The following is a 25,066-nucleotide window of genomic DNA, read 5'->3' as shown; positions in this document are numbered from 1 at the left end:
TTAGAGCCTGGTGGTACAGATGCATTTCTCTTCAAACAATTATACAGTTTGTAGTGTATATAGATTTGCAAAACAATGGGATAAAGGAATATTTCTGAACTTTGTTTTATGATTTATCTCATAGTTACTGTGAAATTGTGTGAGTGCATCAATGCAGTGCATGTTATCTCAGCTTGCAGAGCTTGGATTCATTGAATGACTTTACCAAAAATGTAAATATTGCAGAATATATAACTAAGCTCCATTTCATGCTGAATAAACTAAATTATTAATGTATCTTAAATAAAAAAAACTATTTTTAGATAGATTTTACTCCAAAAGCATTTTATTAAAATAAATTTGATAAAAATAAAAAAAATCCAATTTAAAATTTAAAAAATCCAATATTTTTTATTTCTTTTTAAAAAAACATTTATTTTTATCAATCCTAGGGGAGGGGAAGGAGTTTAATGGTAGTTGAGATGCAGGCTGAGCATGGTGGGGCCAGCTGCTGCCGAGTTGGAAGGGTGCACAAGGGCAAGTGGTTGGTACAGTGCAAGCAAATGAGGGCCACAAGTGGCTGCTGCCAGCTGAAGGTGGTACACTGGCAGCCTTTGGGGAGTGGTGTGTGTGGTATGGTGTGGCCAGGGCTGGCTGTTTCTGGGTTTGCAAGAATGTAGGAGGGTACAGGGATGCCTAGTGTGAGCAGGACTAGGGAGTGGCTGCTGCCATGAGGTAACTGCTGCTGGAGGCACAAGGTTGTGTACATGTGGTATAAGCACGGTGGGCCTAGGGATGTCTGCTGCGATATAGGGGAAGCTACATAGGTGGTTGCCCTGGAGGGGGAGGGGGGTGCAGCAGTTCCACATGAATATGGAGTGTAAGATGCCCAGAATTCTGAGAGGAATAAAAGCTATGGGAGTCTCAGCAATTTACCAGACCAGCCTCCTCCAATCTTTTGGGCAACAGGAATCGTTCCATGGAGAGGTTTTTCCGTGGACTGCCGGGGATGTGGTTTGGGTGCTGTTGTCAACTCTCCGTGTTCACATTCCACACATACCAGGTCTCAGATTACAATAGCTGGGTTGAGATGGGTGTATTTATTGGGTAATGTGATTTATTACACAGACTGAAGGGAAGAAAGGAACAGGGGCAAAGTTCAGAAGCAGATAAAGAAAGCAAAGAAATGGCTATGAATAAGAATTGCCTAATGAAGAATGCCTAATGAAGCTGTTAATAAAACACTGGTTTTTGTATTACAATATTGGTTCACTTATTATGAATCAGGCATCGCTAAGAAACTTTACAGAAAGCCATTTCTTGCTCTTAAATATCGGGGGTGCCAAGGGGGAACTCAGAAGATCATGGCAAAAGGCCAGCTATCCGGAGAGAGCCCGATTGCAGCTGGAGTGCAGCCTGACATCAGACATCAAAGCTGAGATGGACGAAGCAAGATGAGATAAGTATTCAACCCCTAAAAGCAGCTAAAGCTGAGCCCCCACCCCACCTCTATGCCCAGAAAAAGGAAAAGGCCCTAAGCGAGCTGGGAAGAGTGGAGGAGATGTTGGACTGGAATCAAGCCAGGCCCCCAAAACCCCAAATGGAGGCCCTGGGAAGTTCCATAGAGCAACGGAGGGAGGAATTTGACTGGGTCACCCTCCGTGAAGAAAGGCATGCCAAAAGAGAGGGGAGGAGCAGTGTATCTTCTTGAGGTGACAAGAAGCACACGGGAATGCAGCCCCCCTTCTCCACCCATTAGAAGGAAGGAAGATGAAGATGAAGCCAGTGGCTCTCCCACATAACAGGCAGGCTGCCCAGGGCAGACAATCTTCTCCCTCCCTCTGAACTAGAACTGAGGAGTAACTTCAGACATATCAAACGCAAGCATACAGAAGCCGACAGGAGGAGGGAAGGGCACTGCTGATTGAACCATCCCGATTCAGAGGAAAGTTTGATGGGAACTCAGACCAGTTAGCCTTGACTCAGCTGAGATCCACCTGGAAAGCTATGGACATCTCTACTCTACTCATCCCCTAGAGCCATAGTGAATATTATCACAGAGGGACTAGAGGGAGAAGCAAGGGAATGGCTAGCAGCCCTCCACAAGAGGAGAACCCTCCAACTGGAAGGTGTAGATGATTTCCTACGACTGCTAGAGGCCAGATTTGAGGAGATGGAGGAGGACCTGTATGCAGAAGATGAGCTCAGTGACCTAAAGCAGAGGGGCCACCCCATCAAAGAGCACATCCGTGAATTTGGGAGAGTCATTGGAAGGCTACCCCCTTTAGCAGAGCGTCTGTTAGTGTATTTTTTCAGAACAAGTCTGGACCAGCAGATTGCCCAAGTAACTGCCTACCGCAACATCCCAAACTGACTCTCTTAGTGGTTCCGAGTAGCAATAAAAGTTGATGGCGGATTGCACGCTAACAACATGAGAAAGCCACCAGACATGAAAGAGAGAGGTCACCTCGACCTGAAAACGCCCGGCCGACGGGAGCCCACAGCAACACAGTGGGTCCTAAAACCAGCCCCCCCTCAAAGTCCGCTGAAATGCTACAGATGCAGGGGGCTGGGGCACATGGCATCTGCGTGCATGACCCCACCCCCGATGCCGAGGCCAGAGCCACTACCCAGGGCACAACTGGAACGGGGCCAACCGCGTATCCCGGAAGGCCCTCCAGGTTAGGGGAAGCCAAAAGTAAAGGTTTCAAGTGATGATGATGTGATATAGGATATTGCAACTGTGGTAAATGCAAGTCAATTACCAAGCACCAGATCACGATCGCATGATCACAGAAGTGCTGGGATGCCAGAACTTAAAGAACTAGTTTCATTCAGCACTGTCATAACTTCAAGCAGTTGTTGAACAAATGATCGTTAACCAAGAACTACCTATAGCTTAATGAGTGAAAAATTATTTGCATCGAAGAAGTTGCATTAGACATACAAAATAAGGGCTGGATCTAACAATATCAATTAGCTGAATGTTCTTTTGTTTAAGGAAGTAAACTTACTGTACATCCATGCTTCGTTAATGTTTATAGTTATACAAATTCTGATTAAATGCTAAGAATTAAGCTTTTGTATCATTCTTATACAGAATGAAGTTTAGATTTATTATGGATTTTTTTTCAGTAACTGGGAGTTGAAAGAGTTAACCATCACATCTGAAGAATTTAAAAGGATTAAAACAAAGCGGGTCTGTTTCAATTGTTTTGGGTTTCATTTTTCAAAAATATTTTAAAAATCTTCCCTTCTGCCAAATTAATTGTATTTTGGATGGTGGACAACAATCCAATATACTTGGTAGATGATATCCAATCTAGGAATCTAGCGTGGGGAAAAATGGAGCAGCAGCTGATCCCAATTCTTATTTTTTTTCCTTTAGCCAGAACACTCAAAATATTCATGTCATAAAGAAATTTTACTTTGGCTATTTTGTATGTTCCTAATTCTAAAAACTACATGAATCAGACACTATTTATCTTGAGATTTCAGCTATTAAAATAAAACTCCCCTTTCTCTTGCCAAGCAACTATGAATGTTGTGTTCTTTTTAATTATGTATTGTTCTTATGTGTCATTGTTTGTATCCCCTTCCCCACGAGTTGTAAGCCGCCCTGAGTCCCCCCAATTTATAGGGCGGCCTATAAATAAACTTTCAAATTCAAATTCAAATTCAAAACTAGATCCCAGCCTGCTTTCCTTACCCATTCCCAGACAGACAATGAACAAAAATAATAGAAAAACTGAAGATGGCATTTAGTTTCATTGTATGAGGTGCAATGGCAATAAAGTAAACTTAACTTAAATATAGTTGCAGTGTTGTTTACCTTTGGGGTAGACATCAGAGTTTGCTTATTTTCTGGCACATTTGTTTTGGTTGCTGCATAGTTTGTTGCTTTCAAACCATTCTGTAAACCACACTTATCCTGATGAATAAATCCTTCTGATTCTTGCATAGAGTGAATTATACTTGTAGGGATAACCTAGATGTAACATTTTAATAATGTGATACAAACTTCATTACAATGAAACTGCTTTAATTCAACAATATAAATATATGTTAAAAAAATTAAATCCACTGTGACAAATCAACCTGCTACTACATTAAAAGAAGACTGGATAACTTTCTGAGAATATCTATTTGCACCTTTAAGTCAGGAGTGACTTCTGGCAACAGTCTGGACTAGATCCTGCAGTTTTCTTGGTAAGTTTTTAGAAGTGATTTACTGGTGGGGAGGATCAAAAAGGTTACGGGAATGTCTTTGGAAAAGTTACAAGTTACTAAAGACAAGATAGAGACCAAACGTGTGACCATATAGTCGGCACAGGTCACACTGCCTTGATGGTTCTTAATTAACTGAATGGTGAGACTTCTCCAAAGAAACAAAATGCTCACTATTTTTAATCTTCCCAAAAATTGTGGAAAAACCTAAATAATTGCTTTGCTGAAATTCAATAGCTTCTTGTTGTTGATTGATGTTGTGGCAATGTATCTTTGATGTTGTGTCTCCATGTCTCTGCTAGGTCTACCTCATGTTCTCCTGTTTTTGTATATGCCTTGTACGATATAGAATCGTGATGGCGAACCTGTGGCACACTTGCCAGAGGTAGCACACAAAGCCCTCTCTCTGGGCACACGTCTTCACCAGCTGCTCTTCTGGTTTCTGGCATGCATGTTTTTCAGGCTGTTTTCTGGACCAAAAGCAACCCTGAAGAACATCCTGAAATTGCCCTGAAAGAGCCAAAAAAACAGGCCGTTTTTTGGGTCATAAACGGCCTGAAAACAGCCCCCAAACAGCCTGAAAACAGCCTCCAAAATGACCAGGCAGTCGCATGCCAGCCAGCTGGTCTTTGGGTTTTCAGTGGTCTGGCACATGCACATATATGTGCACACATTCCAGCTTGGGCACTCAGTGCTGGTATAGAATCTCACCAGCACATTTCAAATTTAGATGGAGCAACACTGACTCATTTTTCAATCAGTACTGTGGGAGGCAGAAGTGGGGATCAATATGAGAATGGGAGCACAGCCTCCCAGAAGTTGTTCCTACACTTATTGGACATTACTGTTGAATTTCAGTTATGCAATAAACTACGGGAAGGCCATATCTGATCTACAGAACACGTGCATATTTTCCATCAGAATCTAAATGATTTTAAATGTTAGATTATTTAACATTTTAAATGTTAGATTATTGTGAAGAACAAAATTGGATTACAAACTACATTCAAAGAATATATAAAGGGAAAAATAAATAGGTAGCCCACGACTTACAGCCATTTGTTCAGTGACCGCTGATGTTATGATAGTGCTGAACAATTGGTGGTTACAACTAGGCCTAAATTTTGGCTGTCCCAGCATCTCTGCGATCATGTGGTTATGATCTAGGCCAGGTGTGTCAAACTTGATTTAATTAAGGGCCGCATCAGGGTTGTGTTTGACCTCAGGGTGGGGGTGGCCATGGCCAGCTTGACATAACTTGTGTCAGAGGCACCTGTGATGGCCCAGGTGGGGCTGGGGGAATCCATTGCCTCCAGCAGAAGAAGGCCTCCCTCTCTTCTTTTTCCTTCCCTCTACATTCTCCTTTCTTCTTCCTTCCCCTCTTTCCTTCTTTTTCCTTCCTTGCTCTCTTCCCATCTTCCCTTCTTTTTCTTTGTCTTTCTTCTTTCTCTTTCTCCTTTCCTGTCCCTTCTTGGATGCTCAAATGCAAAAGGGGAAACATTTCTCCTTTTCTTTTGCTTTTAGTTTTGCTAGCTCTCTGCCAGCAAATATGGAGCTGGGGGGAGCTGCATTCACCATTTTTGGCCTGGATGATCTCCTGTGGCCCTCTGCCAGCAAAAACAGAGCCACCAAGGGCTGGTCCTTTGCTGTTTCCAGGGCAGGCCCGCGGGCCAGATCTAAGCACCCATGGGCCTTGAGTTTGAAACCCCTGATCTAGGCGTTTGGTAACTGTCTCACACTTATGAACAGTTGCAATGCCTCATTACCACTTGATCACCCCTTGTGACTTTCTCTTTTGGCTTCTCCAAAAAGTCAATGGGGAAGCCAGTAAGGAATGTTCAAGTTACTGGCCTAAGTGTCTTGCACCTGTGCACCCTCCTCCAGCTCTAGACCGGTGCCAGCCACACACACATCCTTGCGCACCCTTCCCAAGCATTGCTTCTTTGCATCCTTGCACCCCAACCTGATTCTCTCTCTGCCTCCATCACACCATGCCTAAGCTTTCCTTATACACTTGTGCACCCTCCCCATCCTTTGTGATATTTCCCTCACACCCATTGTGAACTCTCTCACCTGGCAGCCATTGCATAGCTACCTGCCAATCTACTTGCAAGCCACCTGGGACTTGCAACTTCCTGTGACTTGCAACTTTTGTGGGCTTCCCAGAAACTAGGTTATGGGATGTTGGGAGGAGGTTGTCCTGTCTAACTGTAGGATTCAGTTAACAGGCAACAAGGACTGCAGGGATAAGTAATGTAGTTGCGCTTTAGAACTGCATTGTTTAGCGACAGAAATTTGTAGGCCAATTGCCACTGTAAGTCAAGAATTTTTATACACACACACAAACATAATTTCCCAGGGAAATATTTTTTTTTGGGGGGGAGAGACGTTTATTATGATTTGTTTATAATAATATAAATATATTAAAATATTATATTATTTTACACACACACACACATAAAATAATATAAAATGTTATATAAGAATAGTTAATTTATTTTAGACAATCTACTGTTTTAAAGGACAAGATCATAGTTTTATGCCAATATACTGAAGCAGAGGTTTCTCAAACCACAAAGCTTTGAAAAATACAGTAGATTGCTACTGTGAGTTTTCTTGCCATTTTTAAGATGGATCTAGCCTGCGATACACTGAAATCTGAGCAGAGAATGTCAAATTGTGTTTTGATTTGCCTGTACCTGGTATACTAATTCAAAACTGATGTGATATTTCACAGCTTTATCATTGTGGGGAAAATAGGAAGAGGAAAGTGTGTTGGATATGTTTGCTGCCTTGAGTTTTGTAAAAATAATAAAAGCAGGATATAAATAATTAAAATAAAATATTTCTATCCTATTGGAAGACATGAGATATTAGCTGTTTTGTGTAAATTAAAATCTGTAACTAAAGTCTAAATATTTATGAAAAGAAAATGTACTCTCTTACCACAGGTTTGGAAGAAGCCAGTAATTCCTTGATTTCAAGTATATGAAGTAAGGCTGCAACTATCTTGTCATTTGATGCAGACCAATTTACTGTTCTATTAAGGACAAGACAGAAAAATTTAAACTTGGTATATAGTCTTGAGCAACTTAGCTAAAGACAATAAGTTTATGTAAAAATAATTGCTGTATTTTTTGGAGTATAAGACGCACCAAGATTTTGAAGAGGCAAATTAAAAAAACAAGGTTTTTACACTCTGCAGACCTCCCCAAAACGGCCCATTTTTCACAAAAACAGGCCCTTTTTTTTCCAAAAAAAAAGGGGCACAAATAGCCTTTAGGAGGCTTGTAGAGTGCTCCGGGGGGGGGGGGAGCCCAAAAACGAGCAAAAAACAGCCCCTTTTTAATGAAAATGAGCCCATTTTTTGGTCAAAAAAAGGCATGCATAGCCTTTAAGAGGCTTATAGAGTGTTGCTGGGGGCTGGGGGAGTAATGGCCCATTTTTTTGCTCATTTTGGCCATCCCCAGCCCCCAGGAGCACTCTATAAGCCTCTTAAAGGCTATGCATGGCCATTTTGGTGAAGCGGCGGGGTTTCAGAGGCAAAAAATGCTGTATTCAGTGTACAAGATGCACCCAGATTTTCAGCCTATTTTTTGAGGGAAAAAGGTGCATCTTATAAAATACGGTAACTAATCTTACATAGTACTTTGCAGTCATATGAAATTAATATTCACCAGCCAACCTCAAAAATAATTTTGGCCAGGAGACAATTTCTGCTACTCAGAATCTTCCTACAGCCTAAAATCTGGAAAGCAGTTAAAATTCAGTACAGAAAGCAGAGTTATATGTATCATTAAATTAAAGCTTTCTAATTAAGTATCGCTAATCTAAATGTAATATCATATATTGCCATTAACATTTTTCCCAGGGAAACAGATATTTCTTGAAATATATACACAGCATGTCCAATTGTTAGAATGGATGAGTTATTTCTCCAATTTCTATAAGATGTTTCTAAAACAAAGATAATTCTTAAAAGAATACTCACTTGTCTATAGTTTTATATATGAACTCAGAAAGATATGCAGCAACAAGAACCAGCTGTTCTCTGATGTTTTCCAATATCTGTTGTTCAACATGCAATCTTACAGTATCAGTTGTAAAAGTTAAGTTAGTGTAATTATTTTTTGATGGAAATTGGTTATATCTTTTTAGTAATTTTTCTTGATTCTTCAGATCTTCTAGCATTTGTTGCAATTCCTTGAACCTCACAGAGTTATGCAAATATTGTAATGTGGACTCAGACTATTGGAATAAAAAATACAGTAATTTGTATTATATCAAATAATGCATATGCATAATGTTCATAAACAGAGGGAACTTATCAGTGTTATTAATTTTTAATTGACAAATCCTCAGATTTTTTTAAATTGCATTAATCCTTCTGCAGTCTTATACAGAGAAACCACAGAACCTTTTGGGGTACAAGAGGCACTTTGTGGTAGTTGTGCTAAGAGAATTAAGGACTGAGTATGCCAAGCTGGTATTATATCACAGGGACAACCAGAATATGATGAATAGGTTGCTGAGGCTGCAAAATGTGGTATCTATCACTCTGAATGATAATTCAAAAAAGATTTCAAAGGCTACAAGGTATTGGGCAAAAAAAATGGGAATATAAATATTTTTTGGTAATCTTTCCACTTACCATAAAACCCTTTCACGTGTTGTAAGAGGAACAGGACTCTAGAAGTCAACAATTAGCTATATAGATTGTGCTGCTATCTTTGAGTTACTTGATCATGGATCTTTTACACAAAGAACTCATTAAAAAAGATGGGAAGTATGTGCTCAGCAGGTATCACACCATTCTCATCAAGAAAGCATTGAATTGAAGAAAAGGGTGAAGGACAGTGAAAGCCCAGAATTGAATGTATCAGTAAGGACTGAGACCAACTGTCAGGTGCAAAAGATCAGGTCCACACTTGACGGGCCAATTAAACTGATTTATTGCTACTCGTGTTTACGCATAGGAATATTCTCAACTGATATTTAAGACATGCTTGGATTTAGATATTGGTAAATAGAATTCAAGGAAAGTTGGACTTAGTTCACTTGTGATTACCTGGCGATTTTAGGCTAATCCCTTTTTTAACTGCACCCCCAGGTTCTGCCACTACTTACACCAACAATGCAGGAGACAACAGAAAATCAAAGGAGTAGTAGGTTACGTAGAGATTGAAAGAAATTATAGAAGTGGAATCAATAGGAGTCATTATTTTAAACATGATATTATAGTGAGTTTATTCGATTACTTTAGACAGGAATAATAAATGGAAGAAATCCAGATGGGAAGAGCCGAAATCGCGACGACACGATGTGCGATCTCAATGCTCTGAGATCGCAGTCGACATTTTTGTCTCTGAGTGGTCCAAATGGACCTAAACTGTCCCGTAGAGACGGTGAACAGGAAGAATACATCTTGCTGATCACAGGGACATTGCAAAGTCCCTGATTGATCCAAGAGAAGTTCTTCAAGCCAGTGACAAAAAATCCAGCCAAATGGCTGATGAGGTCGGGGCGGTTCCAAAACAGAAGGATATGGAACGAGAAAGTGTTTTAAACTGGTGAGGAATTTTTACTGTTTTAAAAATGACTGCCTATAAAAAAACCTTAAAATTAATTTAAATTGAACAGAAGAAATAAGTGGCGGAATTAAATTTGGACTGGTTTTGAACAGTGGGTTATCTTATTTTTTAAATGCTATCTTTACAGATGGAATTTATGCAAGCATTTTAAAATGAACGGATTAAGTGTCCTTCTATTTTTTTTTCTTTGAGTATTCTCCGTAATCTATGGACTAAAACTTTCCTCTTTTATTACTGTGGGTGTTTTTCTAACTCATTTAAGAATCGGACCTTTTTTTTAAATTTGAAATACAAAAAGATACAAAAAAAAAACCAAAGAAGTGGTAACATTCTAACATTGTAACACTGCTACTCGGAAGCTAGATGTTTGTGTATTGGAAATGAAATACTTCTTTCACTGATTATCCTGGCTTGGCATTTCAAGGACTCATAGCTTGTTTATATAGAGTGATAAGAAGAAGAAGAACACAAAGACTGTTCCTTTGAAATAGATTCTTAATCAGAGAAAGGTGAAATGTTATTGTGATGCTTAATTCTGCTAAAACCTTCTAAGCTACAGTAGCAGTGTTTGTCAGCTGGAAATCATCGCGCAATTTCAATACCAGAAAGAAGTTTTAAATCTGCAAAAGATATTCTCAGAAATACAGAAATTATCAAATACAAATGAGAGGATAGAGAAGAAGTTGGATTACTTAGTGCATCTAACAGTAAAATATCATGGAGAAGTTGAAGATGTTCATCAAATGGAAAAAGTGGCAGTTAAAATCCAAAAAATCGAAGAGGAAAATGAATATAAAGAAATTAAAAATGCTGATACTTATGGTGATTGGTTTGTTTCTGAAAATGGAAAGAGTGGAATACTGAAAGAGGAATTAAATGGAGGGGAAACTTACCCCAGATGGGAAGATACAGAAGAGGAAAAAATAAAAGAATTTATGGACTTAAAGAGAGAAACCTTATTAGCAATAGTTTTGATAACACCACCGACAATCAAAGATAAGCAGATTAAGGAAACAGAAGAACGGCATCAAAATTACATGAGAGATCTTATAAGCAAAGAATTGCTAAGAGGAGTCCATACAAAGCTGATTAAGGAGATGATTAGAGGACTGATGCCACAAATGGCAGAAGATGTGACACGGTTTTGTTATTGGAAAGATACTGGTTGATAGATGGAAGAGTATAATTTAAAACTAGCTAAACTTAGCGAAATTTAGTGATAATAGATATAGTTAAATAAATAATTGATAATGATAATAATGTATACAATGTGTAGTGTTATGATAAGTAATAACTCAATATGAATATTGAATGGCACCCATGAAAAGAAGATTAGAAAATCTTTTGGATTATATATAAAGGTTAATAATAATAATAATAATAAAAGAATTAAGTTAGATTCAGTTAAGTCTTGATTACTAGGGGGAAAATTATATGATGCAGGATATAGTCAAATAAAGGAGGGATAATGATAATAACATCTATATCTATCTATCTATCTATCTATCTATCTATCTATCTATCTATCTATCTATCTATCTAATCTATCTATATCTATATATCTATATATCTCTCTCTATCTCTCTCTATATATATATGGGTACAATATAAGGAAATGAGATGTAAATTGTCAACAATGATTTGGAAAGGATAGAAAACTTTGTTATTAAATATTATGGATGTTTAGCTAGAATAGGATATAAGGATTTAGGGTCATTGGAGGATTTTAGAAATAGTAAATGAAATGCCAGTATGTGGTTATGTATTAAATCTTGGTATATTTTATAATGAAGGACGTTTAAACAACTATAGTCAAATGAAAATGGAGGTATGATGACGGTAACATATAAATATCTGAGCTAAAATACTTGAGTTAATATGAATTATGCTTGATGACTGTGGAAGAGATACACGAAAGTCTTTTGTAACCAACTGATACACTTTCTACAGTATGTAAAAAAGTAAGATTTTATGTGTTGTGTTTGTTTTGAAAATTAAAAATAAAACTTTAATAATAATAAAAAAATAGAAGAAATTCTTCTGTGCCACACTGAAAACTTGACAATGGGATATTTTAATTAACAGGAAATACAGGAAATCTAACAATTATAGTTATCTCTTGCTGATAACCTGTTTCGCAGAAAGTGGAAGGAACAAAGGGAGAGGGTTCTATTTTGGACTCACCATTTTTAATTTTATGTATGTGCATATGTATAAAATACATTTATTGTATTGATTATATAAGAGAGTCAGCCGGCCGGATGACCTCGGGACAGTCATTCTCTTCGTCCAACTCACCCCACAGGATTGTTGTGGGGAAAATAAGAGCAATATGTATTAGGTGTGTTTTCTGCTTTGAGTTGTTTATAAAAATAATAAAAGTAGGACTCAATTCAACTCAAAACAAATCAATTAATCAATCAATTAATGTTCTTTACTCAAAGGCTTCAAACACAGCAATCTGTCCAAACCTTTCGGCAGTCCTTGCACAGATGATCTATAGGCTGGACCACAAAATTACAGCTCCATGTAGATTCTTTTATATGCAAAATGTATTATACTACTAAGGCAACACCCCCACCCCCAAAAATAGGATATTCTTACTTGATTTTCTTGAGCTTCTAGAAGTGCCCTTAGACAGTGACATTCAGTTTGTTGCTCCTGTGCCATTTTTCTTTCTCCTTGTACTGTCCTGATCTCTTGATCTCTCATTGATTTGACAGCAGACTGCAATTGTTTCCACCCCATTTTTGTTTCTACTTCTTTCTCTCTTTGTACCTCCAAAGTATGAACAACATCTTGTTTTTTATTTTGCATCATTGATCCTGTAACTTGAATAGTGTTTTGGAGAGCTTGTTCTTGTTGAAAGTCTTTACAATGCAGATGCATTTCTTCCATGTGTTTTTTTGAATCAAATATCTGCTGCTGTGATTTCTCAATTATAGCCAAAAGTTTCATAGAATTGGACTTTTCTAAATGCAATTGTTCTTGCAATTCCTGCATTGAATCTTTATGTTTACAAGATCCACATTCATTTAATCTCATAGTCAGTTGTTCTGTCAAAACACGTTCATGGTTCAAGGCAGTTAACATGTCTGCATTTTGTTTTTTCTCAATATCTAAATTTTTCTGCAGTTCCAACAGTTTATTCTGATCCTTGGATAATAAAGCCTCGCACCGAGAATGTTCAATTTGGAGTTCTTTATGGAGATTACTGTTTGCTGACTGTTCATGCTCTAAAGCCACAGTTAATTGATTGTTCTGAATACACTGTAACTCCAAGGCAGCTTGCAACTCCTGTACAACACAAAGATATATTTACATTAATTACACTAAAATTCAAACTTGAATATGTATGAAGTCTAATACTGTTGTCAGTGCAATTTCATGGAAATTAAGATTTGAGTCCAAACAGCTCAAAGAAAAACAGACAGAAGTATAGTCTTTAAGAAATGCAAAGAAACAATTTCGCCAGTGAAAGAAAGTCTACCCTTTGTAGCTATGTTTTCAGCTATGTGCTACACCCTCCCGAAGATAAATTGATTTATAAAACAGCAGCATACAATGTGGGAATGGGTCTGTCCTAACAAGCACTTACCCCAAAAAATATCTTAAAAAATTAAGTAAATTAATGAGACATGAATAGTAAATATATTTTTATCATTTCAATTGATGTTGAAAGAGTGAACCTATTTGAAGTGCTTTAGTTGATTGAAGCTTGCCAAACTAGCCATTTATAGCCATACAAATCTAAAGTGTGCTTTTGCTGGTTAACTGAAAGTAATTTGATGATCTAAATTTTAAAATATTTTGGAGGTGGATTTACTGCTATTAGGCTTTTCTTTATAACTATTGGGAATTTGGACTGAATCTGTCAGGACATAAACATTGTGCAATATCCAGTAGATCTAACCTTCAATTCAGAGGTAATGAATTTGTTAAAGTCCTCAGAGAAGATTTTAACTGGTGAGCGGTGTATCTTATCAAACTTGAAAATATTTTGAATTTTCACATTTGATTTCTGTCTTATTTTTCAGCATCTTTGATCATGTCATGGCTGCCATTCTGCTAAGCTACGCATCGCAAGCTGGCAGCCTGACATCAGTAACAGGGGAAGGGAGCAGTGGGGGTAGGGATGCAGGGAGGGAACCAGGAGGAATCAAAACCAAGCCGTAGTGTCCTGAGAGAAGCAAATGCGTGAAGACAGGGACTGTTTCCCAAATAATTTGTTGACACCTAATTGGATAATGACTGATAACATAACCAGGGATTGGCCAGGAGCAAGGGAAAGTTAACTGTATCTTTTGTACACAAAAATCTCAGATCCAGCTTTACCTTTTCTGTAACTACTTTGGCTTTACTAAAGTACACTTTTGCCTAATCATGGACTAGGGGTTTTTCTTTCCTAATTGATCAGGTTGGGACTGCTGACAGACATTTTTGACAAATTCTAGTCATAGACTGAATTGTTCCCATGACTATCTACCCCAGATTTATTACATGTATCAAGAAATACAATAAAATATGAGATACAAAAATAAATGCCATCTCTACATATTGAGGTGTCAGATATTGACATAAATTTTATATACATTTATATTTATTATAAAAAAAACTAGGGCAAATTCTCTATTGTTTGTGGAAAAATGAAATTGCTATACTGAATTGGTTATAGCTATCTTTTCATTGACACATATCTTTCTTTACTGTAAAATTGAATATTAGGTGATCTTTGCAAGATAACTATTGAAAGGAGTCCTTTAAGTATTTGAGTTTTATTTTTCCTAAGTAACTGACCTGGCAAGTTTGTACCTTAGTATATTTGGAGGCAAATAAATAAAACAATTGGATGATTTTATCCTCTTTTATATTTAAGAAGTATTAACAACACTACATGGAACTGAGCTAACTAAAATGAATGTAAATTGAACTTTGATGTATTCATGGTTAAATTAATTTCAACTTGACATTTTACCTAGTATTATTTGCTTGTCCAAAACTGTGCTATAGAAACAAGTGGTTAACTGACTGGCCTAAATGAATGCTTATTGAGTTAGAGAACCTAAAACACTTCCATACATCATGTACCAATTTCTTTGATTTGGATACAGGACTAACATTTAATCTAACTATAGTATTCCTTTATTTTTCAAACACGGCATTTAAAATTATTACATAAATTAATTTATGTTTATTTACATTTGTTCTGAACACAATGAATGCTTAATTTTCTTGGAGCAGGATTTGAAGACAAGAATATAAAAACAGTGTAATAGCAGTTATCATTTTCATGAGATCTTTTACCTCTATAGCTTTTGATTTTTCATCCTCTTTTATTTTATGCTGTTTTTGCTGTTCATCCAACTTAATCTGTAATTCTTTGTTTTTAAGATATTCCCTCTGTAAATTCTCAAGTGCTGCTGTAATACTTCTCTCTTTATTTTCCAATGCAGAACTATGACATAGCATTTAAAAATATTATTTATAAAAATTGTTACATTAACTATTGTTTTTCAGCAAATTAGATCTTTAATGACTGAACAAAAATAAAATCAATATATTTTTCACATTATAGATTTTAATCACAGTGGTAAAAATAAATCAAATACTTTTTGTGAATCTTTTCATCCTGGTAACAAATACAGAATATAAAACGATTTCTCTATTTGTGTACACACAGGTGAAAACGTAAACTAGGAATGGTATATATCATTACTAAATTAGGGCTATGCGAAAAGGACAACTAAAATAAGAAATCATAACAATAATGAAGCTAATTACCACAATAAAATTAACAAAAATGCTTCTTTATGCAGGAATCAGGCATTTTATTAGCAAAGTTGTAAACAGCCAAAGAGAATTTGAGCATCTATAAATTAGAATCTCAGAAGTGAGCCTTTATACTATACAGTAGGGATTGATGCTATATACTCTAAAATGATCTGTGAATTGGTGTGGACTACTCCTTTCTGGTCAAATTCCCATGAATAGAACGAATGATTCCATGAGTGAGATAATCCTACTGAAGGGCCCATAAAAATCCTACATTTTCCTTTTTTCTTATGCAAATTTGAAGAACAAATATACATAAACCCTATGCCAGAAATATAGTATGTTACTGGGAGGGCTTTCCACATGCAATTTACTTTGGAGTAACTTATACATATGATAAATAAGAACATGCTGCACTCACAATCAAACTAATATTTGTATGAATGAACATTCAAACACAACAGTGTACATCTTCTCCTGATGCATTTATATTTTGCTGATATGTAGGCTGACATTCTCCCCATTTTTCTTCCTTTTCCACTCCAGGATATACCTCCCTTTTTTCCCCTTCTCTACCCTCTTCTATACACAAGGGAAATTTCCTAGTTCTCCTGCTCCTTCCCAGAGAAGGTGGTTATTGAGGTCTTTCCAAAAGTCCATATTGGTGTGTCCTTCACCTGAAAAGGGAGGAAACAAACCTCTGGATCAAAGCACCACCCAAAAGCTCCTTCTCCCACTTGGCACTTTGTTTTCCAGTTGAGTCTATTGGGAATGGTGGCTGATTCCAGACTGTTCCTGTATGGAATTGTGATATTTTGCATGGTTGTGCAAAGCACTTGAAAGGCTAGGAGTAAAGATAGGAATGAATCTCCTTTCTCATTGTGCCTTTCTACTGTTTTTCTCTTATCCTTTCTTGGCTTGCCTGTTAACAGACCCTAAGGTGTCACACTGATCCCACATAAACAAATGAATATGAGTACTGATAAGGTGCCAAGTCAGGGGATGTACCACAGGGGTGGGTTCCGGCAGAAACTACTGCTGGTTCGCTCAGGGACGCGCTCTGCATGCATGCTTGATGTACGTATCTGCAATGCAACTAAAATTGCTCTGTGCATGCACAAAAAACATGATGGCGGCACCTATGGCGCTGCTGGGAGAACCGGTTCGGGGGTGTGGCAGGCCTGGGTCACTGCCGGTTCCAGCGACCCAGGCCACCAAGCTACTACCAGTTCATCCGAACCTGTCCAAACCGGTAGAAACCCACCACTGATGTACCACATCCCTCCCCACATCAACCATTGTTTACTGTGGTTTGGTCACCCATGGGTAAGATTCAAATAGCTGAGCAGTGGCACTATTAATGCCTCTGCTGCATTTCTAATACAATAGAACTAATAAAACTAAGGAGAAATTCCCTGACAGTCAGAACAATTAACCAGTATAATGGCTTGCCTTCAGAAGTTGTGGGTGCTCCATCACAGGAGGCTTTTAAGAAGAAACTGGACAGTCATTTGTCTGAAATGAAACAGGGTCTCCTACTTGAGCAGGGAATTGGACTAGAAGATCTCTAAGGTTCCTTCCAACTCTATTATTCTGTTCTGTTTTGTTATTCTGTTCTGTTATTCTTAGAAGGCAGCTTCCCCACACCACAGAGCACATGTCTGAAGGTACATAGGTTCCAGAGACAGTGGTTCTCAATCAACTGAGGTTGCAGTTGCAATATAAACCCAGGCTGACATTGGCTCACCACCATCTCTGCTTGCAAAATAGCTGCCAAACTATACTACAGAAAGGGAAGAGGACATGAAACCGCATTTACCCCACTTCCTTAGGGCTTGCAAATGCCCTCCCGGCCTCCATTTTTGCAAGCAAAGTGCTTCAGGAGGCCTTTGCTGACGAAAATGGAGGTTCGGCAGGATGCATGCACCCCTCTTGGCCTCCACTCTCACTGGCAAAGGCTTTTTGCAAAATCAACTAGAGCCTATAGGAACACAGTCTTTCTTCCCTGTAGGCCTCGGCAAGCCTTTGCTCAAGGCGAAACCATTGCAAAGAGGCTGCACAGGAGACAGCTCCATTGATCATCAAGATCTACTAAGGTAAGTGACCCGGTCAGGCAGGATGGGTGGAGGGAGGAAGCATGAGATATCTCAGTGGGGCAAGAGATATCCCAATGGGACCTTGGGTAGTTAGAAGTACTAGCTCCCGCCATGGCCTTCCCCTAAGCCTTCCCCTACCCTGAGATACCTTGTGCATTTTCGCCCATGTGGGCGAAAGCATGGAGTGATCACCTTTAAGTTACATGATTCATTCTTACGAATCCTAGGGGTTACAAATGTAATTGGCAGGCTCCATTACATTCATAACTCGAGAACTACCTGTATATAGGAATAAAAAAGAAAGATAAGACTTAAGAGAATCCTAGTGACCCTGATTGCAGAGTTCTTTGGCAGGTCCCTTTTGCAGATAAACTGGCTACAACTCCCATGCCTAAACTTTGCCTATGATCCCGCTCTCCAAGAGACTGCAAACTTCTTGTTTAAAAATCCTTGTGGAAGAAAAGAGACAGATTTCATAATATAGCAATGAATTAACAAAAATGTAAGGCGGAATCCATTTGAAAATCTTTACCTGTATTTAATTACTTCATTTTGGTTTTTTTGTAAAGATTTTTCTAATCTCTCATTTGTTTGTTTGCTCTCACAAAGATCTGATTTCAAATTCAATATTGCAGTATGTTCCTGTTTCAGCAATTCGTGCATTTCAGAAGCTTTCTCTTGTTCATGTTTTAGGGAAGCCTGCAAGTCATTTGCAATGGATTGTTGTTGCTGAAGTTTGTATTCCAGAAGTTCAACTGAGAATAAATTTAAACATTGCAAAATGTAAATACATAAATCTATTTCTAAGCTTTGTATATTTTCCCCAAATATATTTTCCCAATATAGTCCCTTTACCATTTTTTAAAATAAAGTTTCAATTTAGATGGAAGGCCAATGAGGATAATACAATAGTCCTCACCACACTTCATTTAGTGACCATTTAAAGTTAAAGTGACACTGAAACCTATGACATTTTTTCACACTTACAACCATTGCAGCATTCCCTTAGTCACGTGATCAAAATTCACTAACCTAACTTATTTTGATTGTTGCAATATCCTGGATCATGTGATCACATTTTGCAACCTACTGAAGTTAATGGAGACACCAGATTCACTTAATAATTGTGTTACTAACTTAACGACTGCAATGTACAACAAGAATTGTCATAAAACAGTGCAAAACCCACTTAACAACTGTATTGCTTAGCAACAGAAAGTTTAGGCTCAATTGTGCTTGTAATTGATTTTTATGTTTAATATTTATTTATTAAAATGAACAATGAGAAGAAAACTACATTACCCTGTCTTTGAAGCTGTTGTTCTTGCTTTTTCCCATGATTCTCTGTATTTGTAAGTGTTTCTTGGAGTTCCTGTAACTTCTCTTGGCTTTGAAGTTGTGTAAGTCTCAACTGAACTTCAAGATCCTGCATATCAGACAGCAAGCTGTTCCTATCTGAGGATGAAAGATGTTCCATGACTCTCTTTGGTTGCTGCTCCTCCTGAAAAGAAAGTTCATTTCATACACTGAAACAATATATGGCAATTTTTAAAAGATGTAAATTCACATGCCTATTTTTTATAGCACAGAATTTAAAACTAATTCAAACTATGAATTACATATCATTTACATTTTTAGGCTATTTGAATTTATATGTAAGGTTTTTTTCTGATTCCTTAGGGAAAAAATAAAACATTTAATGTGAATTGTTTATATTGGCACTGTTTTTGATTTGCATCTGTCCATGCATGCATATTTCAGTGTATAAATGTGTATGTATGTATAAATAGTGTATGTATAAATAGTAATTTGAGACAAGTAATATATAATTGTTCTGTTCCTAATATGATGTGATTTCCAGACTAATTTTTTTTAGAAATAAAACACTGGAAAAAAATAGCAATACACAGACATTTGCTTCTGTAATATTAGTGAATAGAATGTGGCAGTTGAAAATTATCATTTTACTTTACTGTTGCAGGCAAAAGTTTAGACATTTAGTCTAATTGTATGTTTCAATTCATCCTTTAAAAATGAAACTTGGTACAACCTATTCATTATACAAAGTTAATATTGAAATTTCTTTGCAAATTTTAATGTATTTACTAGTTATGTTTTATAGATTCAGAATAGGAAAATAGTGAACATGACAGATGCAAGATACTGATTTCAATCAGTACTTTTTATCACATCCTTATTCCAAATATTTCCCATAGCTAGCTTTCTATAAGTGTTTTTAGATTGTTTCCCCATTCTTCTTTGCAAAACGCTTACTTGAGAAATATTCTTAAAGTCTCCTTTGTGCTGCATGTTTGAGACTTCCTTACAATAATATTCCTTCCAATAATATTCAAATCTGGTGACGATAAACATCATACCAACCTTTATCTTTCTTTCTTGTGAGTACTTCATAATTGCTGACTTTGAGGTGTGCTTCAGATTGTTGTCCTGCTGAAAAACCATCCTTTTTCAACTTTATTTCCTTCATTGTTTATGGGCCATAACCCTAATCCTTGGTATTTAACTGAATTCATTCTTCCTTCCATTGCATAGTATTTCCTGTGCCATACCACTGCCATGCCACTGCTACAGCAACACCATGCTCAATGGTTGGCAAAGTGTACTGGAGGAACAGTTCAGTTTTTCTCAATCCAAAGCAATTTGTTCAGAAAACATCCAGGTTTATCAAGATTTTTGTATGCTTTAAATAATGACTTATGAAAAGGTTGGAGAAAGAATTTATTTCTGACAACTTGCCCATGCAGATCATAATTGTTTAATACCAAGTGGGATTAACTACTCCAGAGAGAGCTAAATTTCCAAGAGGTCATTAGTGGTTTGTTATATCCTATCAATCTGACCAGTTTTCAGATAATTATAGCATTTTTTCTTTAGTTCTAGAATTTGCTTTTCTATGCAGACCTATATTGATACATGATGACATCCTAGGTTCTTCGGAAGAACTTGATGCATATGAAAGCAAACACTAGTTAAAGAACTGGCAATTGTAATTTTCATATCGTTTTGTATGTAATAATTACATATTAATTTTACACATTAATAATTACAGTGACTGTAAACAAAAAATTTATAATATCTTTGTACCTTGTTTTCTTTATTAGATTGTTTGAGATTATTCTTCAGTGATTGTATTATATCAACCAATATTAGTCTCTCTCTTTGCCAACCCTCCACTGATGGACCTTGTTGAATCTTATCACCATCATCAAGAGGTAGTGATTTTTCTGATAGAACAAGCATTTTGTAACTCTCATCATATACCATCTTCAGCACAGTCTGAAAAGGAATTAAATGTTACTTAATGAGTACAAAAGGTCAACACTTAACAAAGCATTTACCATTTGAAAGTTTGACTTTCTGCTATGTTGCAATTTATAAATTAAGATTCCTACAGGCTGTGTCCTTGAAGGAGATCTTTAATTATTATTATTATTAATCTCCATGTCAAGGCTTTTGTGATGGAGGAAGCATAAATTTAAATTCCAGTAACAGTTGCTGTTTATATGTTCAGAAAAACACTAAAAGAAGACAGAGTAAATGGAAAATTTTTCTTAAAATCCTGTCTTCTGTTGAAATCAATAAATACCTTATTTAAAATATTGCTATTTCATATAGATAGTAGCTCACCCATTTATTTATAAGACATTACCTTCAATTGTTGTGACATCATTTCTGTTTCTTGTAAAGTTGGTGCAGTGACATCTGGAGTCATTCCAAAACACTGCAGAGGAGCCATGACATTGCTGTTTTGGCATACCTTATTTTTTGGCTCTGCCTGATTAAGCTGAAGAATCAAATCTAAACTAGTATCTGAAAAAGAATATTAAATACATTATTAAAATAGAGCAAATTGTGCAAATGAATCAGTAGTTGTCTAACGATCTGAATTTCATTTAAATTGTGTAACTAGCTATGTTTATCTCCTGTATACAGTGTTAACTCACCCTCTTTTATAAAGGGGTGAGTTTATTGCACTAGGAATAGCATGGACTTGGAGTTTCAGAAAAATGTTCGGCTATTTGCTGGCTCTGTGTTCACTTTCACTTATAACACTAGATTTATGAGGAAATTCTTTAATGTTAAAGATAATGATATTTTGTTAAATTAGGTCCTTAAATTAGGAATCTGATAATGAGGAATTATAATTATGCCAGGCCTGGAGTGTTACTAAAAGAATTATTTTGAAAAACTGGAAAAATTGCATAAATTTTCTAAATTAAGAAGTGGATTCAAGAGATAAGTAATTTATCTGTTTTTGAAAAAGCAATTTTATCTACTAATCAAAATATAATGCAATATGTTTCCATTTGGCAAAGATTTCATATTTTACAGTATATTATCAGTTATTCTTTTATTTAGAAACATTTAAATAATATTTAACATTTCATTGATATGGGATATCTATAAATGGATTCCTTCCCCTTCCTCCTTCGTTGTTTTTTATTACTTTTATGTTATTTTTTCCATTTTGTATTTTTGAAGCAACTTGTTAAAATAATATTAATTAAAATAATAAAGTATATAGTGCAACAAAAGGCAAAATGTTTATTGTTCTCTGTGAGGGCTAAAGTGCACCAAATGGTAGCATGATTTTCTAATGCTTGTAGTTTGCTGTTAGCTTTTTGTATTTAATTTCTATTCAAATGACTTCCTGATCTGGTGCTCTCTAGTACACTTTATTTCATCTCCCATATAGCCAAGTCCTTGCCCATGCTAACTTAAGATTATGGGTACTGAAATGCATCTTTCCCAGGTAGAAGATCATTGGAGGGGGGGGGGACTTCTAACTTAGCTACTTTATTTACAGCTTCTGTTCTTTTAAATTATTCCATATCTTTGTTTAGCCCAAAATATTGTCATAGAATGTTCCCAAGCTAATTCTAGGAAATATGTATCCATGAACTCACTGCTTCCATATTCAGTGCTTGCATGATGAAGTCTGGACATTGTCACTTTCAGACCATCTTGTAACTCAGGTGGTATCAGAGAGATTTCAGTGTTGTTTATCTATCAGATATCATACAGAAAAATGGAATGAATTCCTAGATATGTTAAAGATTGATCTACAACCACTCTTGCTTTTATTTATTTAATTAATAACCCATGTTTATGTTCTATTTCCATCCTTTTGTTCTAAAAATAGACTTAAATGGACTAATGTTACAAACAAAAAATTACAAATTAACATCAAAACTAAATCAACACAATTATAAATATAACTAATAGTATCCAGCAATTACAAGTTGCTTCAGCAATATGTTCATTTAAAAGCCCCCCCCCCCCCCCCCCCAATATTTGACTTTGGATATCTAGGCAAAAATTAGGAAAGATGAAATTCATCTGGGCTCCTTTAACCAGAACTTCTATCTCTGAAAATAAATTCCCAGAAGGTCCTTTTTCACATTGTCCCCAAATTATCTTCCTATCTTTCATAAAGCCTGTTCCCAAATTATACAGATCTAAATCAGTCATGAAGTAGACCAGTGAAGCTGCTATAATAATAGTCACAAATTTGCATGTAACCATATGGCTGAAACAATATGAAACATAAATTTCTGAACATTTTTTCAAAGTACACAATACTAATTTAAACACTTATAGTTTGCTATGTGTTAATGTGACCAAACTGGTATTTAACATTGTTCAGTGTTAGCTGTGCAAATACACTGCTAATCTTTGCACTCAAGAATTAAACAAGTCCCTACTGCTGAATATTCTGAAGCAATATTCTACATATTTTACTGTACCCAAAGGAACCCTGAAGTAGATGATCCTCATATCAGCGACTAAAATGATATATTTGTACCCCAATTCATAGAGAACTCATCTGAGGAAAACTTAGGTTTCTACAGAAACTCTTGTTCTCATAAGAAGTTCTGCGGAAGGGAGGTCTTTTTTAGATACACCAATACTTCAATCCCATCCTGAGCCTTGCAAAAATCCCCAACATTTACCAGAGCATTGGAAGCAGCAGACTCAATACTGCAAGAATCCAGTTTTACTATAAAAAAACCTATTAGGAAAAAAATCAATTTAGACAGGGAAAACATTCTACTGAATAATAAGACCTGGAACATAAGAAAAGTGAATGGTCTCCTCAGTACCCCTGCTCAGATAAGAGCTCTAGCTTCGCTGTGCAAGGAACTGTTGCTCTCATCATAATTCCTATCAGTAATACATTAATAGGCTTCACAAAACACACATGCATCTTGCAAAATATTAATAATTTTGCCTCAGTATAAGGGGAGCATGCCATATAAATTAAAGGGCCTTCCACAAAATGTTGTAAGACAAAACACATGGCCATCTGAGTGCAGATCATCATGTGGTATGACGGGAAGGGTGTGCCTGGTCCTTTAATTCCAGTTTCTATATTCTCAAGTTATTTTGTTTATTCTTAATTTTCTTGAGTTATTAGATATACTTTTTATTTTTACAATTGCCCCATGTGCTGGCTACCAAAGTTTGCAGAGAAAGACCGTTGGCTTACCTGAACGGTCGTTCTCGGGGCACTGCGAAGAGAGCCCAAATGCTGGGTTAACACAGCCTATCTGCCCTTGGACTGAGTGATGTTTTTCTTGACCACGCCTCCCTTTGCTTGCACATGCTCAATTCGAAAACGAAGGAACCGTCCTGTAATCAATTACAGTCAATACAGCCATATCGTTCAATACTAACACCCGGGTGGGTTTGGGCTCTCTTCGCAGTGCCCCGAGAACGACCGTTCAGGTAAGCCAACGGTCTTTCTCCAGTGCACTGCTCAGAGAGCCCAAATGCTGGGACATGCCCAAGCTATTGAGTCCCAGGGTGGGGAAGCGCCGAAGCCTCTGGCATTCCAGCCACTCTTTGTAATACTCTTCTGCCAAAGGAGGCTTCGGCTGAGGCAAAGGTGTCAATCTTATCGTTTCTAATAAAGGCCGTGGGGGAAGCCCAGGTGGCCGCTCTACAAATGTCTAGGGTAGAGGCCTGGGTTGCCCAGGCTGCAGACGTTGCAGCACTCCTGGTGGAGTGAGCGGTGATTCGTCTCGGAGCCGTCTTGCCCTGGTGCTCATATGCCAGTTTGATGCAAGCACGTAGCCAACGTCCCACAGTGTGAGAGGAGACCTTGCGGCCCAGGGACGCAGGGAGGAAGGAGACAAAGAAAGCCTCTGACCAGCGGTAGTCCTTTGTTCTCTTTACATACGTGCGCACGGCCCGTCTCACGTCCAGCTTGTGCCACTCACGCTCCTTAGGGTGAGAAGGATGGGGACAGAAGTTGGGCAAAATAAGTTCTTGAGTCCTGTGAAACAGGGAGTTAATTTTCGGAGCAAATGACGGATCAAGTCTCAATATTACTCTGTCCGGGTGAACTACGCACAAATCCTCCCTGACAGAGAGCGC

At 37.2% G+C, this 25,066-nt stretch overlaps 1 protein-coding gene across 1 annotated transcript in view; it reads right to left on the bottom strand.

The window, feature by feature from the left end:
• Positions 1–25,066, bottom strand: part of LOC116505884 (pericentrin-like) — a 90,628-nt gene that overhangs the window by 8,654 nt on the left and 56,908 nt on the right. The window contains exons 25-34 of the mRNA XM_032213353.1: positions 22,594–22,693; positions 21,336–21,496; positions 20,771–20,962; positions 18,968–19,166; positions 18,198–18,420; positions 15,102–15,252; positions 12,402–13,094; positions 8,198–8,454; positions 7,153–7,246; positions 3,812–3,967 (exon numbers count right to left, since the gene is read on the bottom strand). Of these exons, the coding sequence (XP_032069244.1) occupies positions 3,812–3,967; positions 7,153–7,246; positions 8,198–8,454; positions 12,402–13,094; positions 15,102–15,252; positions 18,198–18,420; positions 18,968–19,166; positions 20,771–20,962; positions 21,336–21,496; positions 22,594–22,693 (2,226 nt within the window). The remainder of the gene's footprint in view (positions 1–3,811; positions 3,968–7,152; positions 7,247–8,197; positions 8,455–12,401; positions 13,095–15,101; positions 15,253–18,197; positions 18,421–18,967; positions 19,167–20,770; positions 20,963–21,335; positions 21,497–22,593; positions 22,694–25,066) is intronic.

Source organism: Thamnophis elegans, chromosome 3 (genome assembly GCF_009769535.1).
Source record: "Thamnophis elegans isolate rThaEle1 chromosome 3, rThaEle1.pri, whole genome shotgun sequence".
Classification (NCBI taxonomy): Eukaryota; Metazoa; Chordata; class Lepidosauria; order Squamata; family Colubridae; genus Thamnophis; species Thamnophis elegans.
Note: the sequence above shows the minus strand (reverse complement) of the source record. Positions and strands in the feature narration are given on the sequence as shown.